This window comes from Pseudophryne corroboree, chromosome 6 (genome assembly GCF_028390025.1).
Source record: "Pseudophryne corroboree isolate aPseCor3 chromosome 6, aPseCor3.hap2, whole genome shotgun sequence".
Lineage (NCBI taxonomy): Eukaryota > Metazoa > Chordata > Amphibia > Anura > Myobatrachidae > Pseudophryne > Pseudophryne corroboree.
Window position 1 is genome coordinate 392,774,195 of NC_086449.1, and position 20,003 is coordinate 392,794,197.

Here is a 20,003-nt window from a genome sequence, read left to right on the forward strand (position 1 = left end):
GATGGTGTTGCTGTTCTTCAACATATGTTTATGTGTGTAGCGCACAAATAAAATGTAAAAAATAAAAAAATGTATGTGGGTATGTTTTGTTTAACAAAAAAATGTTGGTTGTTTAAAAAAAAAATGTTAGGAAGCTAAATGTTATTCAGCAGATACTACTAAGCAAAATGCTTGTAAAGGTTATTTTACATTTGCTTCTATCAAATAGTGTGGTTGTCAAACCTCGATTGTTAGTAAGTGTAAACACAAATCGGTTAGTAACATATATTTTCACAATCAACATGTGTTACAGAGTTAAACAATACCTTAAGGGCCCTACTCACTGGCCGACCCGCCGCCGAGCTGCCCGACGGCGGATACGGCCGACGAGCGACCCGGCGGCGGGGGGGGCAGTGACAGGGGGAGTGAAGTTTCTTCACTCCCCCCGTCACGCGGCTGCATTGAAGTGCAGGCAAATATGGACGAGATCGTCCATATTGGCCTGCATGCACAGCCGACGGGAGACCAGCGATGAACGAGCGCGGGGCCGCGCATCGTTCATCGCAGGAGTCTCCACACTGAAAGATATGAACGAGTTCTCGTTCATTTATGAACGAGATCGTTCATATCTTTCAAAAAATCGGCCAGTGTGTAGGGCCCTTTACATGTTTCTAAGTTCCAATACAGCTGAATGAAGTGATTTATGGTCTGAGGTGTGAGCTTCTTCAGCTGTGTGTAATGAAGCAATGATTGCAGTATACATGCAGTCTACAACTGAGGTCAGCTTGTGCAAGTTTTAAGGTAGACCTGTAGTCACTCAGAAACTGCACATCAGAAATGTGCGGTCTGTTGTAAAAATTGCGAATGCACTGCCCACCGACCATCAGCATACACCCACAACACACCCCGCAATACACCCCTGATCGTAGTTTTTGCGAGTCCAGCCCTTTAGTACGCCCCCTACATGCCTACTTTTCGTAGTGCTTTAGCAGTTTTTGCCAAGTCTCAGAAATAGTTTTTTTTCTCAGTTTTTGCTATTTAAGTTGCAGAATTTGCATTTTTATGCTTTTTTTGCTAATTTTGCTGATTTGTGATCCTTGCTGAATTAGGCCCATAACCGTTATGTTAACCCTTACAGCTCTGGGCACATATCGCTGTGGCAGCTGCGTATTGCTCAGCTTCCTCTGAAATATTTTTATTTGGTCTTTCTTTTCACTGCGTTATGATAACACAGTGAAAAGAAAGACCAAATAAATAAAATTGATATTATAAAGTAGTTTTTAAATGGGTATGTATTAAATACATAATTCCCTGTGCACCATCAGAATCTAGCAAGACTTCAGTAAGGTAATCAATGGCAATAGCAATACAACACTATGTTGAAAAGAACAAAATAAAAACAACCCAAAAACTCATATTTTTACTGGCAATATGGCTTTTCGACCGTCGCCAGCTGTCCCTTAATCTAGAGGGATTTTTCGCACATTTAAAACTACAATATTTCACCAGTTTTTAAATATATAAATTGTAATAGAGATAGTAGCTTTTCAGTCAGTGCCATGTTTGGGTGCCAATTAAGGCCTCTAGCCAGCAAACTTTTCAACATAAAAGTGCTTTAATGTACAGCATACCAGAATGGTAAACAATAAATGCCTAACCCAGTTGTTCATAAACGTTATATAATTGCGGCGCCCTAGAGTATCAGAATTTATGAATTCATGGCACCACTAAGCCAAAAGTTTCTCATTGAGAAATTTAGAAAGAAATATTAAATTAAGTAAATTGTGTTTATATGTCACCCTTATATTCAGCTGTGTGGTGAAGGACCAGTGCCGCCGAGGGGTGACAACAAAATGCCAGCTCCTGCTCAGTGATAGGAGCTGGGTGCTGCACTGTAACATTATATGCAGCATCTGGCTCTTGTTACTGTGTAGGAGCCGGCACTGTAGCCACAGCACTCCCCATGTCCAGCCCATATCTGCCGAACCCCTGGAGTGACAAAAACGGGGGTCAGGGTGCTAAAATCGTACCCATTCCCATGGTGCCAAACCCCCTCTTCCGGAGCCATGCTTGCTTTCAAGAGGCACAGGGATGGACTGTAAGCTGCCGCACCAGGTGTCAGTTTGCTAAGTAACGCCTTCTTGAAGGAACAAGATTTGCTTCTGTTTGTCCATATATTTTACGATTGACATCCATCATCACTAGTTTTGCCAGGCTATTAAATTGACTATAAATAATTTGAATTGGTCCTGGACCATCAACCTAAGGCACCCCAGGGTGCCTAGGCACACAAGTTGAGAACCACTTCTGTATACAATTACTTGCCGCTATTCAAGGCACTGCCTCACTTCTTGACCTCTTTCTAACATGTGTGCAGATTATTTGTTTAATAGCAGCCACTCTTTGACTTTTAGGCTTGGCTGAACTTCTTGCCTGGTCTCACGCTGAGCCCTGTGTCTTAGCTCCCTGCTAAGGTGTATATTTACTAAAGTGTGGGTCTATAAAAGTGGAGATGTTCCCCATAGCAACCAATCAGATTCTTGCTATTATCTTCTAGAAGGTGCTAGATAAATGATAAGTAGAATATGATTGGTTGCTATGGGTAACATCTCCATTTCTATAAGCCTGCACTTTAGTAAATATACCCCTAAACCTCTACCCCAGGGCCAGATATATACTGTAATAATGTAGCTGATGGAACCAACCACAACTCCAAGCCTCCACATTAAAAATTTTAAAACAGATCCACGAGCAGCTATAAAATTACATGTGGCCTCATTAGGCTACCCAGAAGCCATCTGTCCTAATTTTTCTCAGTTTTTTTTAATTGTATTTATTGGCTGTAGGGGGGTATTAAGTATGATACCAGCTGGCAGCCACTTCATCTTTTATTTATTTTTTATTTACATTTTTTTCTTTAACTCCGAAAATAATATTTTTTTTACAATTTTTTTTTTCATTTTCATTTAAAAATAAAGAGAAAGAAATTCTGTTCACCACTTGGACTGAGCAGCAGCAATCTTTTGCTACATCAAGATGGCGGTGCTAAGCAGGAATCAGGAACTTGGAGTCTGAGGCTGGGGCCTACCCAGAGGAGGTCAGAGGGAAAGCTGCTGGGTTGACACTGGGAAAGCATGCTATATCCAAGATCCTTTCTGCCAGATGCTGCACTCTCTGCTGTGGGCTATGTCATATTTTATTAATATTATATTGTCATGACATATGTATGTATGTATTTATTTATTTATTTATTTACTGTATATATGTCATTATTACTGAGAACATGTTACATGCTACTAACAATGACTTTTCTGCATGCAGTATTGTCCCAGATGCATTGACATCAAACTGCCTCCTGGAGACAGAGGTCCCTATGCAACACAAATGGGAGGACCCCATTGCCTGCCTATACCTCCCCCATGCAGCTTAGACCTGTTGTACTGGGCTGATCAACAGTTCTCCCAATGGAAGCAGATGTGGTTGAAGCAACAAAACAGAGGGGGAAAGGGAAATACTGGATGAAAGGAAAGAGATGGTCACATTCATTAAAGATGCTCCTCATAGGACTTGATCTTGTAAGTTGTTGTATTGTAAACCTGTGTTCTTGCCACTTGAGCCACAGCAACTAATCTAGGTTTTTCGCTTAGAAATAGTTGATCCCCTAGTACATATTTATCATTGCCCACTTAATTTCCACAGCCAATCCCATGCAGGCTGTGAGTATGTATATAAAGCAGAAAGTCTGTATCACCATTGCATGATTACTGTGCTCTTTACCCATGATCAAGCTGCTTCTGTACTGACTGCTTTGTCCTAAAGCCCCACATTGACATGTTTATTGAAAGCATATTTTATTTTAAACATAACGCTCTCTCTGTTTTCTGAGCATGTGCGAGATATTAATAGATGTATGCGCAATCTGAAGACAGGCTGGCAAGCAATATAACCCAACAGCAGCAGAGAAGGTGAAGTGTATCACGCTTACGAAAAGCTATCTCTGCAGAAAATGCTGATCTTCTGAAGTGATAATTAGGTAAATTAGGATGAATGAATTGCTTCAATTTGTAAAGGAAAATTGCTGTTATTCACAGTGAGTTTAATCCTAAACTTTTACTCTTGAGAATTTTAACATTATGGATGTACTGTACACCATGGTCATAATTTTGAGACTTGTGTCTCTAAATTGATAAAACAAAGATTGTGTTTTAATAAATAGTGGATAAACGCTTTACTTTTTGAAGGAGAGATTTTACATTTAAAGGGGTTACTGGAGAGGAAGGATCCAAAACTCTCCAATTAGGCAGTGTTAAGGCCCATACACACTTTTGCCGATAAAATTAGCAATGTTGCTCATTTTCCCCCTTCCTGAGCAATGTCGCTCAGTTTCTCGGCCAGTGTGTATGCCGCCAGCGACGATCGATGCGCAGCTCTGCGGGTCAGCAACGATCGTCGCTGTCGGCAGTGCATGCATGCTCAATCTGGACTTTCGTCCAGGAGCTGCATGCACGTCTGGTGGCTGCGTGACGTCACTGAGTGATATGAACGGTCATATTGCTCAGTGTGTACGGGCGGCCGCCGACTGCCCAGCCGGGGATGGGAAACACTAGACGACGTTGCTCATAGAGCGTCGTCGTCTAGTGTGTATGGACCTTTACACGTTTCTAGAGTTTCAAACCCATACACATTGATCAAACACACACGCCAGGGACGTGCGGTGAGCTAAATAGCTCAGGAGGCATTGCCTAGCACCTGAGCCAGATTTACATGCAATATATGATCCAAAGCGGGTCACTGACACACACACACACACACACACACACACACACACACACACACACACACACACACACACACACACTGCCCTGTAGATAAAAACTTGTATCTTACCAAACAAATTCGTGACAAACAGAGCAAAATGTTGGTTGTGGGAAGAAGGTTGCGATGAACTCATGACACTTCACATTATGAACCTTGGCCTGTTTAATGGCTCCACGACGTTGATGTAAAGCAAACTGGCTTTCTGAGTTTGAGTCATAATGACTTTTAGGGTCTACAAAAAACAATGGAAATGATCTTAGATTTCACAACAAACATCCCAATATCATTTTCTGAAGATGAACCTTTATTCTTGTGATTTATTATGTATTAAATAAGGAAGACATTTTTTGTAGAAACAGAGATTAAGGCTGATATTCAATTAACTGTGGTACTTTACCATGGGTAATTCATCCCACGGAGGCTATTCAATTAGCCTCAAAAGCCGGCAGCATCAGGGATTTTTTCACCAGCCTCAGGCTGGTGAAAGAAAATCAGATAACATCTGGAGTTATCGTGTCCCGCAGACCTGTTAACGCAGAAATGCGTGAAAAGTTCACAGATTCTGTGCATTAACGCCCATTAGCACGCGATGTTAACAGGCATTGAATAGCCTCCTGTGTTAAAGCCAAAGGCTACCCCATTAATTACCCATGGTAAAGTACTGTGGGTAATTGAATATAGGGCTAAACCTTCATCATTTACATAACAATTAGGTCTGCTAACTAATACTTTCGGTTTACAGACTGTATATTTCTTATTTGAATAAGAACATATTTACATTCAGGTTAAAATGCTGTTCCTTTCACAGTAAAATGGCCATACATAAGGGTGCAGACTGATGTTACATGGCTTCTTGCGTGCACTGTGTCCATTTAGTGTGGTTAGAAAATGTGTGTCTGCATAGAACAATGGGGGTCATTCCGAGTTGATCGTAGCTGTACTAAATTTAGCACAGCTACGATCAGGCACTCAGACATGCGGGGGGACGCCCAGCACAGGGCTAGTCCGCCCCGCATGTCAGTGCCGCCCCCCCCCCCCCGCAGAAATGCAAAAGCATCGCACAGTGGCGATGCTTTTGCATCTCAGGAGTTACTCCCAGCCAGCGTAGCTCCTGCGGCTGGCCGGGAGAACCTCTTCGCTGCCCCGGGTTGCAGTGGCTGCGCGTGACGTCATGCAGCCGCCGCAGCCCTCCCGCCCAACGGTCAGGCCACGCCCACATTGGCCAGACCACGCCCCCTAAACGGCGGCTTATTGTCGCCGTCCAGCCCCGATAAACTGCAGAGAGTGATCGGGTCGGAATGACCCGCAATGTCCATATTTTCCTACTGTATTCATTTCCAAAATTACGTACAATGATAGCAACAAAATTTTCTGGATGATTAATGACATTCTGTTATTGTGGGCCAATAATGCTGATATCACATTGGCCCTTATTCTGAATTGGAATTAAAGCAAAAAAGAGTAAGTAACTGAGCACCTAGACAAACCATGTTGCAGTGCAAAGTATGTTTTTGCATGCAGGATGCAGGGTAATTACTGGCAGCATTTGCATGTACTGTAGATCACAAATACTGTGCAGCTTTATTTTTACACTGCAATTTAGATTTGATTTTAGACACACCCCTCCCAAATCTAAATCTCTCTGTAATTTGAAATCTTTCTCACCTACAGTGTAACATGGTTGCAGTTAGGAATCTGGTCAAATCAGTTGCGGATTTTACCTATGGGCTGCAGCACTACAGCTACCCCCTCCCACCCAGGTAAAATCCACCACCCCACTCACTGTCAGTGAAGCCAGATTTAGTCTGAGACTGCACTGGCTTCACTGTCACTGGCAGTGACTTCTTATTGGAAGTTTTACATGTCAGTCACAGACACACAAGGCAGTCCCATTGGGAGGTGATTCCTCCCTATGGGACTGCCAGACCGATCTGCGATAAGCAGACAGCTGGATTCCTGTAGGAAGCCACTCCCTGCCTTTTGCGCAGCCCAATCTGGCTACTATGGGCTGCAGTCGGTGCAGTCCATAGAAGCCGGGGCTTTGGGCAATCGCAACATGGCGTCTGTGCATGTGACAGTCCCAGCACCTACCAGAGCCATTGTGCAGGTGCTAGGAACCGGGGCTGTCTGTCTCCTCTTCTCTCCGAGCAAGGGGATAGTGGCAGCCCCTCTAATAAAATTAAGAAGGAGTCTGTCAAGTCTGCGTAAATGTCTGTTCCTGGAGAGGGCACTAGTGGGTCAGTGGTGGTACGATGGAGGAAAGGAGGAGGCCTTATAAGTTCCTGCGCATGTGCACAATGATGTTTATTAAATACAGACAGCAATATAGTGATTACTGGAACAGGAATAACAATACAGAAGTTTCACAGCGTGGAAGCTGACATTGGTTTTAAGTACAGTCACGAAGAATGAGCTGATCTGGAAGTCAGCGGTAATTAGAGAACAGTAATGACCGTCCTGGGAGCCAACGGCAAATCAATGATGGTCGGTCTGGGAGCCAATGTGAAGCAGAGTCTATATCCTGAGGATAAATAATGGCCTGGAAACCGATGGGAGAATGTGATGGAACAACACAGGCAATAAGTAACTTTTGGTGTTCAGTCTGAAAACCGTTAGCAACTTGCAAATAACGATGGTCGGCTTGGGAGGCGATGGCAACTGAAATAAGTATTCTGGAGGTAAGTAATACAAATGGTATAATAACAGTCACAGGTAACGAACTGGTCTAGCAAACTGCGATGGTCGGCCTGGAAGCTGATGGTAAACATCGATGGCTGGCTTGGAAGAAGATGGTAACAGGATCAATATGCAGTAGGTAGGTAATGCAACCGATGGTAGTAAATACAGGCAATAGGTAACTCCGGTAATCAGTCTGGAAACCGACAGCAATAGATTCACACAGTCAGAACATATGCAGAAAGTCCACAGAGCCAAGCAAGGCTATAGCAGGAGACAGTTGGTAATATACAAACTGGTTGTTTAAGTGCTGGATGCAATAGCACAGTGCTGAATGAAGATTAACAACACACAGGTGAGAATGATGAGGCAGTACCTGGAGAGAGTCTCTTACTGCATGTAGAAGTGGAAGCTGACTGTGGAAGGAGTTGTAGCAGAGCTGGATGACTGAAGCCTGTAGTTCCACGGAGACACTGAAGCTAGGAAATCACTGGAGACTGCTGGTGACTGGAGCTGAATGCAGATGGAACTGCACCAAACTGGATGGCTGATACCTGTAGTTCCACGGAGCTTATACACAGGAGAATCTCTGGAGACAGGAGACTGGAGCCAGGAGACGCTTGTTCACAGGATGTGACGCGTTGTTCAAGGCAATGATACTGATCAGGAACTCTAAGTATATACCCCCTGGCCAGCAGGGATTGGAGAAACAAGTCATGTGAGCGCTCCAATGCTCAGGAGTGGATAGCACCAAGTCAGCTGACTGCAGGTGTCATGGCGGTGCCCATACTCTGGAGATGGTGGGAATACATCAGGGTACACGCTGTATGGCAAGCGGGGTACACACTGGAAAGAGTCTCTGAACATTGCAGGCAATCAATGAACATGCTGCCAGGCTGAGGATGTGACCTCCTGAGGACAGTACATCAGAGCACTGGTAAGTGATGTGATCATACCTCCCAACTGTCCCGATTTCAGCGGGACAGTCCCGCTATTCAGACACTGTCCCGCTGTCCCTCCCGCGGGACACAGTGTCCCGCGGGCGGGGGGGCAGTTGGGGAGGCTTTGATCACCCTCTGCTCTGCAAAGCAGCGAGTGATCTCTAAATAGATGCTGTGCGCACGCGCACAGCATCTATTCAGTGCAGGGAGTGAGCCGGGGGCTGCTCAGGGAGCGCTGGGCACGCCCCCAAAATTACTAAAACGCACCCACGGCGCATGACCACGCCCACTCGATTGTAGCCACGCCCCTCCCGTACGAGGCCACGCCCCCTTTTCGGGGCGCGCGCGACTACGCCGCGCGGGGTGTCCCGATTTAGGAACATTCAAAGTTGGGAGGTATGGATGTGATGCAAAATGCAGATTCCTGACAGAGCCACAACTGGGCCCGATGTGTGGTCTGCTTTAGAGATGAGTGCAGGACTTTGGCGAAGTTTGCGCTTCTATACATGATATTGTTTGGCAAACTGGTGTAAGAAAACAATGATTTGCATAACCTCAGAAATTCAGGTGCTATGCTATATTTATGGTCTATTAGATGTACTAAATTCAATATGCAGTACAGGTCTAAGGGCCTTAATAATTATTTGACTGCTAGACTTGTGTGTTAGCTCTCATAGCACTTCTTCTCCTGCACTAGGAACAAGCGAGTCATTATAAAAAGTCTCTGTTTGATATACAGTATATGCAGGGCTGGTCCTAGACCTTGTGGCGCCCAGGGCAAAAGTTTCCGCTGGCGCGCCCCTCCCCACCCCCCACACACAAGTAAAACAGGGTGAGTGCAGCAAAAATAGGGCCGTGGCTTCATGGGGAAGGGGCGTGGTCACAGTTATGCCCCCTGTAGCTGTGCCCTCAGTAGTAGTGACCACAGCAGCTGTGCCCCCAGCAGCTGTGCCTCCTGTAGCTGTGCCCCCTGTGCTGTTCCCCCCAGTGCTGTGCCCCCTGTAGCTGTGCCCCTAGTAGCGCTGATTAACTGAAAAAAAAAATACTTACCATCCCCGCTCCTGCTTCCCGACCGCTGCTGTCCTCCATCTCCGGCCGCCAGCGCCGCTCCTCGGATCTATGGGAGAGACGTCATGACGTCTCTCCCATAGCACTGTACAGACACTAGAGGTCAATTATGACCTCTAGTGTCTATGTCCGCTCCCAAAATGCTGTGCAGTGCGCAATGACGTCATCGTGCACCGCACGGCAGGCACCAGTAGCGGGTCTTGCCACGGCGGCAGCGCCCCGGGCAAAAATCCTGCTTGCCCGTGGCAAGATCCGCTACTGAGTATATGCCTCTATTGTCTCTATTAAGTCTGCTTCAAGACTTTAAAAAATGCACGTTCAGCCCCCCAAAATAGAATATCATGTAAGAGGTGCAAAACAGCAGATACTATAAGCACCATGTTATTGTTGACATTTTTCACCCTGATTTGTCCAAAATCACGTTTTGCAGAGCATGATACTGCTTGTGGTGGAGGAAACTGTTTCACTAGTCAATAGGAGGAGATAATCAGAGAAGTTTTCCATGCCAAGTGTGAAATAGACGCACCAGTAAATCTAGTTTTGCGGAGCAGTCTGAAAATTATAGTGTTGCTGTAACATAGTTTATGTAATGACAAAATATGCCTTAGATTGTGCTCTTATCCAAACACAGACTACCATGTGGACGTATATCTATACAACATAGGGGATCATTCCAAGTTGATCGTTGGCTAGCAACTTTTTGCAGTGCTGCGATCAGATAGTCGCCGCCTATGGAGGAGTGCATTTTCGCTTTGCAAGTGTGCGAACGCGTGTGCAGCCGAGCGGGTCGAAGAAGTTTTTTGCAGTTTCTGAGTAGCTTTGAACTTACTCAGCCCTTGCGATCACTTCAGTCTTTTTGGTCCCGGAATTGACGTCAGACACCCGCCCTGCCAACGCCTGGACACGCCTACATATTTTCAAACACTCCCTGAAAACGGTCAGTTGACACTCACAAACGCCCTCTTCCTGTCAATCTCCTTGCGATCTACTGTGCGAATGGATTCTTCGTTAAATCCATCGCCCAGCAATGATCCGCTTTGTACCTGTACGACGCGCGTGTGCATTGCGGTGCATACGCATGCGCAGTAGTAACCTGTTCGCTGCGCTGCGAAAAACGTCAGCGAGCGATCAAATTGGAATGACCCCATAGTTTTAATGAGAACCTTTTACTTTTTCCTGAAATGTTACAGCTCCCCTGCCTGAAAGGAGCAAGAAAGCCGCCCAGGGGAGAGTATAGAGCAAACCGAAACTAAACTTGGGAATCTACTCAAGATACAAGGGTGCTCCCACCAGATAAACGAGGTCATGACATAGCAACATTTTTGCAAAGACTTTTAAAATACATTTGACAAAGACCGGGTAACGCTCACTAACGTAATACAATTTTGAGATGTTAGAGATCCATATTGTATTATATTTTTCAATGTATAATCACCTTATGTATATTTTATTAAAATGATAAAGAATTTTCTGTTCATGGTTTCATTCCGTTAAATTGTTTTTAACTTTGTTAATTATTCTTTCTAAAAAGCTTATTAGACACTTAACACAAATACTCATAAAACACGCTGTTAGCAAGTTAGCACTGATTTAGTAATATATCTTGATGTAATTAATGCATATAAATGGACTTGCCTGTCTGTTCCAGGAAGTATCTTGCATTCATTATCATTCTGCCTTGTGGTTTGAGTTCTATCTGTACAGAAAACAAATAAGATTATGCATTTTACAAACATTTTTTTGACAAAAGTTGTGCATAAAAAAAAAGAAATTGTAGATTTTTGTTACAATTTTTTAAATAAATGTTTATATATTTTATTTTGTAAATAGGAGGCATAGGTACAGCTAAAGTACAAGGGGAATAAACGCCCTGTGGGGCAAAGAAAGGGAAGAGGTGAGAAAATCAAATATTATGTTCTATGAGTTGTTTTGAGGTATCAGCCCTTTGTTCGTGTAGATTTGAGACAGGGGAACTTATAAAGAAACTTACACTGTAAAATATTTTACTAATGATCACAGTGAACAAACTTGTAATTTAATTCCAATTAAGATGAATAACAAAAGTGCCTTCATTGCTCCACTGTGTCTGGTCAAACAAGGGCCATTTTAGTACAGGGGCATAAGAACCAGCAGATGATGAGGTCCATTAATATACCTCTTACTATTGCAACCTGGAAAAGGCCCAAATAGAAAGTGTAGGTTGTTGTCCTAGGAAAATATTAGCCTGATCAAGGTGATCCTTATCTAAATTATGTTCCTTAATCTAATAGACTTAATCCTAGTTCCTATATGGCGACAGAGACAAACCAAGGTCTGAAGTTGAATCTACCTCAAACTCTAGTCTGAGTCCTAAAGGTAAACCTTAAAGAAGCTTTTAAACTAACCCAAGCTCAGATTTTTAACTGAGCTCCAAGATTAAGGCTGTCCCAGAAAGGGACAGTATACTTGAATTAAGAAGATCTCCAGTCAAAATGGTATGTCTGACTCCTGCATTAGGAAGTATCTCTCTCATGTAGGAGCTGGTTGGTTCCTGCCCCCTGTGTGACATAAGGTGAACTGGAAGCACTGTGTGGCATAATGTGTACTGGCAGCACTACAATGTGGCATATTGTTAACTGGGGGAATTCAATGTGGCGTTATATGAACTGGTGGCACTATGCTGTATAACGTGAACTTGTGCACTTTTATGGGGCATACAATAAACTAAGGTGATATTATGGTGCATAAAATGAACAACCAATGCAGAGAGAGGTCTCTCTCTAGAGGCAATGGGCAGAGGCCCCTTTAAAATGTTGCTATGGGGCCACAAAGTTATGATTATGCCCCTGAGTAGTACTAACACAGTAAGACACCATATGCATACAACTATATTTACTGTCTACCCCAACCAACATTGATGACTCTCTATCAGATGTTTATGGAGAAAGACATTCTCTTTGTGCCCAAGCACCCTGTGGTTTGAGGCCAAGTTTTACCGAAATAGTTAGAAATAAATATGTCCATCACGTACAACAAGTTACCTCTTACTGAAGACACCAACAGGCCCTTCACTATCAAATCAGGGCATAATAATAGTAATACACATTCCTAGATGTTCTACAAATTTTTCTTATTACATGAATTTGCTCTAGTACTTTCCAGCTACAATTCATCTTACAGCTTCCTTCTCCTTCCTTTTAAATATTACTAATATTTATATATTCATATCTGTCCCCACTTCCAAAATGATTTGACGTTTGAGATTAGTTATTCTGAAACCCATGCAATGATTGCCATTCAGACCAACTTTCCACATTGTTGCCTAAGGAAATGAGCACAAGAGCTTGTAAATCTATTAAATATATATACGTATAGTTTTGTAAGATATACAGTTTGTAAGATATACGTATAGTATAGTTTTGTAAGATATACGTATCGTTTTGAAAGATATAAGGATAGTTTTGTAAGATTATGAAAAAAGGGGGAAAGAGAGATTCTGTGTTGGGGCACACTTGAAATGATGAAATTGTTAAAACTTAACTTTTTAATCTAGTAAAAGTAAAAAATTATTTAGTATACACAGACAAAAACATATAAGAAAATTGACACCTCTACATGCAGTAATGTGAACTCTGTTTCTAATGTAAAACAGAAGAATAAAGGTTAACAAAATACTGTTTATGATGTACCTGAGGTGAAAATATTAAAACTGGAATATCCGTCGATATCCAGAGGGTGGAAAGAGGAGGCGATACTTAATAATGTAGATTTAACGAATTGTGTATCGCCTTCTGTGAGAATTCTCCTGGTAAGGATAGAGTGTCTGTTTTCTATGTTGGAGATCAAAAAAGTTGGGCTGGAACTAATCTGTGAAAGGAGTGGTAAGAGTCAAAGGCTGCTCCCACACTTCTGCTTTTTGTGTAGAACAGGGACTGTTCAATTACTGCACCCAATATTCCGTAGTGGTCTCCCATCTAGGTACTGATCCGGCTTTTCACTGCTTTTCTTCCAAGATCAGACAAGTTTGGGCATAGCTAGTGAAATATGACAGTAAATGGTCCGTGATCACAAATGAGAGAATGTATGGTTGATGACAAAAACCGAGAATAGAAGTACTTCTGCTTTCCAAGTAATTGCACAGTTTCTCTGTTACTAAAGTATTGCAGAGAAAAGAGTATGTGGCATATGGATGAGAGAGTGCTGGAAATTTATAGGGGCGATAGAGATAGTATGGGTTAAGGGCCTCACCTTCTGCTGTCCAATGTCATATAATATTCTATAGCGGACATGGGATGGGAGAGGCGGGGTGGCTTAGGCCCATAGAATGTGAAAAAATAGTCTTAGATTCTTTAGGCTTTATGATTAAAATTATAAGTTGGTATATGTGGAGCTGAAATAGTCACTGCACATTTCTACAGAGGACCCCATTTAGAAATATATATGACAATGATTGTGACGTCTATTGACAGCAGTAAGTTAGGGTAACAAACGTCAGATTTGTAGAAATTTTTTAATTCATAAGTTTTATGACATACCACTAACTTCCATTTCTTTACTATTGATACAATCCAACGTCAAAATTAACCATATTAACTATATTTCTCAACCACTGAACTCCTCTACTCGAACTTGGCCAGACAGTCGTGCCTTACTTAGTAATTTAAGTATGCAATCAGAGTTTTTACTGCTGGATTACCAGCTGAAACTTGAAATAACATCCTAACATCCCGTTGCTTGGCAACAGCATATAAGCGACCTAACAAATCACGTTACAATCCGTCACTTCCAGTTCCGGTTGTATCGGATCCCCGGGCGACTCGAGCCCTAGTACTTTATGGGTTCAAAAGGTCTCCCTTTCCTTTCTGTCTTCTTATCCTGAGTGTACCATTAGCAGTATGGGTGCCTCCTCTCTCTCTTTTTTTGAAGCACCAAATGTCCACCCACACACACAGGGGCGGATCCAGAAGAAAATGATAGGGGGGGCACCATGGAAGGGGAAGTACATTTGCGTGCGGCTTCGGTGCATGTGAGGTGGCGCTTCTTATACAATGCCCACAGTTGTAGCGCTCATTATGCAATGTCCACTGTACTGGTAGTGCCCCTTATATAGACCCCATAGTAGTGGTGCCCCTTATGCAATGCCCGTATTGCCCCCAGTAGTAATGTTGCCTGTAGTAATGCCCGCAGTCATTTAGTGAGTGTGGCCAATTAAAATGAGACGTGATACACAGACATATGCCCCCAATAGTGCAGTGCCAAATCCACAATTGCACCCACAGTGCCAGATCCACAATTGCCTCCACAGTGCCAGATCCACAAATGTCCCCACAGTGCCAGATCCAAAAATGCCCCCACAGTGCCAGATCCACAAATGCCCCCACAGTGCCAGATCCAAAAATGCCCCCACGGTGCCAGATCCAAAAATGCCCCTACAGTGCCAGATCCAAAAATGCCCCTACAGTGCCAGATCCAAAAATGCCCCTACAGTGCCAGATCCAAAAATGACCCCACAGTGTCAGGTATACAAATGCCCCCACAGTGCCAGGTAAACAATTGCCCTCACAGTGCCAGGTAAACAATTGCCCCCACAGAGCCAGGTATACAATTGCCCTCACAGTGCCAGGTATACAAATGCCCCCACAGCAGGTATACTATACAAATGCCCCCACAGCAGTTCTGCAGCTGCTTACCGCTGCTGCTGCTTCTCTGCCGGCTCTGAGGGTGTCAGGAGGAGAGCGCGGCTATGTCTGGCGGCGTGTAGGACTTCAAACTAGCCGCCAGTTCGTGAGCCAATCAGAGCTCGCGGACCGGCGGCTCCTGATTGGCTGCCGGTCCGCGAGCTCTGATTGGCTCACAAACCGGCGGCTGGTTTGAAGTCCGCAACACGCCGCCAGATAGCCGCGCTCTCCTCCTGACAGCTGAGACACGCTGCCGCTGGACTGAGCGGCAGCGTGTCTCAGTGACACAAGCGGGGGGACGGACGGATGGGGCCACAAATGACAGGGGGGGCACGGGCCCGAGTGCCCCCCCCCCCCTGGATCCGCCACTGCACACACAGTGAACAAGCCACCTTCCGGTGAAACGGCCGTTTGTGTCAGTGGTGCTGGATTGTGCACAGTCCAGCCCACACTTCTCCTGACATCGTATTTACTCATTTGGGATTACATCTGTTTGAGATAAGTCTGTTTTTTTACTATGAATTTGTTGTGAGATTGGTATAGATATGTGAATCTGTGCTACCTTGGTCAGATCATTACTCTTCAAAGGTCAGAATGATTATATAAACTACAGCTGTACCGCACATCCTGCAACACACAGACAATAAATGATTTAGTACCTGCTTATACCATCATTGCTGCCATACCAGTGTATATATTTGATGCAACTCATAAAAATTGTATCTATTATTGGCAACTGTGCTAAAATTTATTTTCTAAAAATCTGACATGTTTGTTACCCTAACTTACTGCTGTCAATAGACGTCACAATCATTGTCATACAGCCCTTATCCAAAATTCAAAATCATACATTTTTTGTTCCCCTACAGAGATAATGACACATTTACATATATACAGTATTATATATCTATATAATATATCTATATCTACACATAATATATAATACATATGTCATTATCTCAGTAGGGGACCCAAAAATGTGGGATTTTGAATTTTGGATAAGGGATACTCAACCTGTATATATTTCTAAATGGGGTCCTCTGTGGAAATGTGCAGTAACTATTTCAGCTCCACATATACCAACTTATAATTTTAATCATAAAGCCTAAAGAATCTAAGACTATTTTTTCACATTCTATGGGCCTAAGCCTCTCTCATCCCATGTCCGCTATATAATACTATATGACATTGGACAGCAGAAGGTGAGGCCCTTAACCCATACTATCTCTATCGCCCCTATAAATTTCCAGTACTCTCTCATCCATATGCCACATACTTTTTTCTCTGCAATACTTTAGTAACAGAGAAACTGTGCAATTACTTGAAAAGCAGAAGTACTTCTATTCTCGTTTTTTGTCATTAACCATACACTCTCTCATTTGTGATCACGGACCATTTACTGTCATATTTCACTAGCTATGCCCAAACTCGTCTGATCTTGGAAGCAAATCAGTCAAGAGCCAAATCAATACCTAGATGGGAGACCACTACGGAATATTGGGTGCAGTAATTGAACAGTCCCTGTTCAACACAAAAAGCAGAAGTGTGGGAGCAGCCTTTGACTCTTACCACTCCTTTCACAGATTAGTTCCAGCCCAACTTTTTGATCTCCAACATAGAAAACAGACACTCTATCCTTACCAGGAGAATTCTCACAGAAGGCGAAACGCAATTCTTTAAATCTACATTATTAAGTATGGCCTCCTCTTTCCACCCTCTGGATATCGACGGATATTCCAGTTTTAATATTTTCACCTCAGGTACATCATAAACAGTATTTTGTTAACCTTTATTCTTCTGTTTACATTAGAACCAGAGTTCACATTACTGCATGTAGAGGTGTCAATTTTCTTATATGTTTTTGTCTGTGTATACTAAATAATTTTTTACTTTTACTAGATCAAAAGTTAAGTTTTAACAATTTCATCATTTCAAGTGTGCCCCAACACAGAATCTCTCTTTCCCCCTTTTTTTCATACTCGTATGTCCTATTGACTTTGGGAGCACCACCAACCTCAAAGATTTGATACCTATCCCAGGGATTTTGAAAACCCCTTTATCGTTGGTTTCACGGAGGCCTTATACAACAGAGCCCATTTTACTGTAATATCTATTTTAGTCATGTGCGGTACCAAACAACCCTACTTTTGTACCTGGGGGTCATTCCGAGTTGTTCGCTCGGTATTTTTTTCTCGCAACGGAGCGATTAGTCGCTAATGCGCATGCGCAATGTCCGCAGTGCGACTGCGCCAAGTAAATTTGCTATGCAGTTAGGTTTTTTACTCACGGCATTACGAGGTTTTTTCTTCGTTCTGGTGATCGTAATGTGATTGACAGGAAGTGGGTGTTTCTGGGCGGAAACTGGCCGTTTTATGGGTGTGTGTGAAAAAACGCTACCGTTTCTGGGAAAAACGCGGGAGTGGCTGGAGAAACGGAGGAGTGTCTGGGCGAACGCTGGGTGTGTTTGTGACGTCAAACCAGGAACGAAACTGACTGAACTGATCGCAGATGCCGAGTAAGTCTGGACCTACTCAGAAACTGCTAAGTGTCTATTCGCAATTCTGCTAATCTTTCGTTCGCAATTTTGATAAGCTAAGATTCACTCCCAGTAGGCGGCGGCTTAGCGTGTGCAAAGCTGCTAAAAGCAGCTTGCGAGCGAACAACTCGGAATGACCCCCCTAGTTTGTAAGATATAAGGATAGTTTTGTATTGAATGCAACATTTTTTAAAGAGCTAATTACACTCATATGGCTTCTGCCTGCACTTTGGTGAAGCTTATTTTCGGTCAATATTCATTAGCAACATCTTCAATACTTTGCTTTTGGGACTCCTAAGTATTAAGCCTATGACCATTTCCTCCTTTCAAAACCTTAAAAATCAAAACATACAGTACTGCAATTTCCCCTGAAAATCATAGTTATTATAGCTAGAAAAGGATAGCATACTATTGATTAAGTAATGCCCTGAGACCATATGATACATAGGTCTTTCACCATGTCATGATATGTTATATGATGACATTTACTGTAACCCTGCCATTTTATTAAAGGAGATAGAAATATTCAAGAAAAACAAAAGAAGATGAACGCTTACCCATATCTCCATCATGCCACTATTTTTTTTACAACGCTCTGCCAAAGAATTCAGTTCAATTGTGGTCTCTGATACCACCCCTTCAGGCTTGCCCTCCACGATGATATGCATTACTCTTCCCTTGTTAATGTGAGCATCAAATGTGCTTTCCCAAGGGGGGTACATGGTTGGCTTCTTCTGGATATACATCTTGCCACTTTCTGTAGAGCAAGAAATATTAATTTGATGACATCCACAACTTTCAAAACCACAGGGACCTATATAACAGTCAAAAAAGGTAAGTCGTTAGTAAGGCCCTGGGGCTAGTCTACTTATCTCTTTTAATGCCAACATTTAAAATGGCAATAACATTACATGCAAAACACTTCTGGTTTTGTATTTAATATTACTGCCACCTTAAATTTCAGCATCTAAACCACCGAATCTCCTTTTTTGCATCTTTTCTTTCCAGCACAGTCCTAAGCCATATTATAACAGTTTAGTTATATTACATAATAACGTCACTTGGCTTGTTTGCATCTCTGGAGCAGGGGTATTTTAATACAAGAGTGGCAGATTTCTTTAGGTTTGTTCCCCCTGAAAAAAATGCTACTTGCAAATGTGCATGCTCCATATTTCCAGTTTTGGTGCCAATACCATATTGGATCACGAGATCACGAGACTCATAGCACCGCGGGCCAGCAGGTAAATAAATGGAATGGGTGCAACGTGTGACACTAGCAGCAGTTTCTCCAGCTACCCTCTATGTACTTATGCTCACTTTGGCACTCAAAATGTAACTCTCAACATTGCCAGGTCAGGAATTATGGTTGCTTTTTTTTTAATAACTGTATTTATTGAAGCATAAAACCAATTTCTCTATTATTTCTGACCCCAAATCTATTCACAAAGGCCTTAAAGGTCATGAGAATATGATGTTCTGAGAGGAAGTGCTTCTGCTGACTGTCATCTGGAAACTTTATTTCCAAAACTAAGGGCTCTTAGCCTGGACTGTGTGGGATTACCTTGCATCAAGGATGTTCTTTCACGGGTGCCAAAGCAGATATTTATATACTCTATATACTGTATATCCATTCCTGCCCCTGTCATTACCTTTAGAAGATACACAGCAGTGATGGAACCTTCCTTCACACATCTCTCAGGGGTGACACTCATAATCCATACACTCAATGTTACATAATATATCTCTGTTACTGACCACATAATTACAGACTCACCTTTCTTCGGTGATTGGTATACAGTATTATTTCAGGGAGAATGGGTCCAGTTGACAATTAGGTAATTTATTTGGAAGAAGCATAGAAATGAAAAGATATATTTCTGACCAAGTAGCATTTATGGATACAGGTTGAGTCTCCCTTATCCAAAATGCTTGGGACCAGAAGGTTATTTTGGGTATCGGATTTTTCCGTATTTTGGAATAATTGCATACCATAATGAGATGTCATGGCGATGGGACCCAAGTCTAAGCACAGAATGCATTTATGTTTCATATACACCTTATACACACAGCCTAAAGGTAATTTTAGCCATTATTTTTAATAACTTTGTGTAATAAACAAAGTGTGTCTACATTCACACAATTCATTTATGTTTCATATACACCTTATACACACAGCCTGAAGGTCATTTAATACAATATTTTTAATAACTCTGTGTATTAAACAAAGTTTGTGTACACTGAGCCGTCAGAAAACAAAGTTTCACTATCTCACTCTCACTCAAAAAATTCCGTATTTCGGAATATTACGTATTTCGGAATATATGGATA

General features: G+C 42.6%; 1 protein-coding gene across 6 annotated transcripts in view; it reads right to left on the minus strand.

Annotated features, from left to right (window-relative positions):
* The window catches only part of PRKCQ (protein kinase C theta), a 347,815-nt gene that overhangs the window by 54,184 nt on the left and 273,628 nt on the right, over positions 1-20,003 (minus strand). For all 6 annotated transcript variants that reach the window (XM_063926808.1, XM_063926805.1, XM_063926807.1 and 3 more), the window contains 3 exons: positions 18,233-18,432; positions 11,118-11,178; positions 4,867-5,029 (listed from right to left, as the gene is read on the minus strand). In XM_063926808.1, coding sequence (XP_063782878.1) covers positions 4,867-5,029; positions 11,118-11,178; positions 18,233-18,432 — 424 coding nt within the window. The remainder of the gene's footprint in view (positions 1-4,866; positions 5,030-11,117; positions 11,179-18,232; positions 18,433-20,003) is intronic.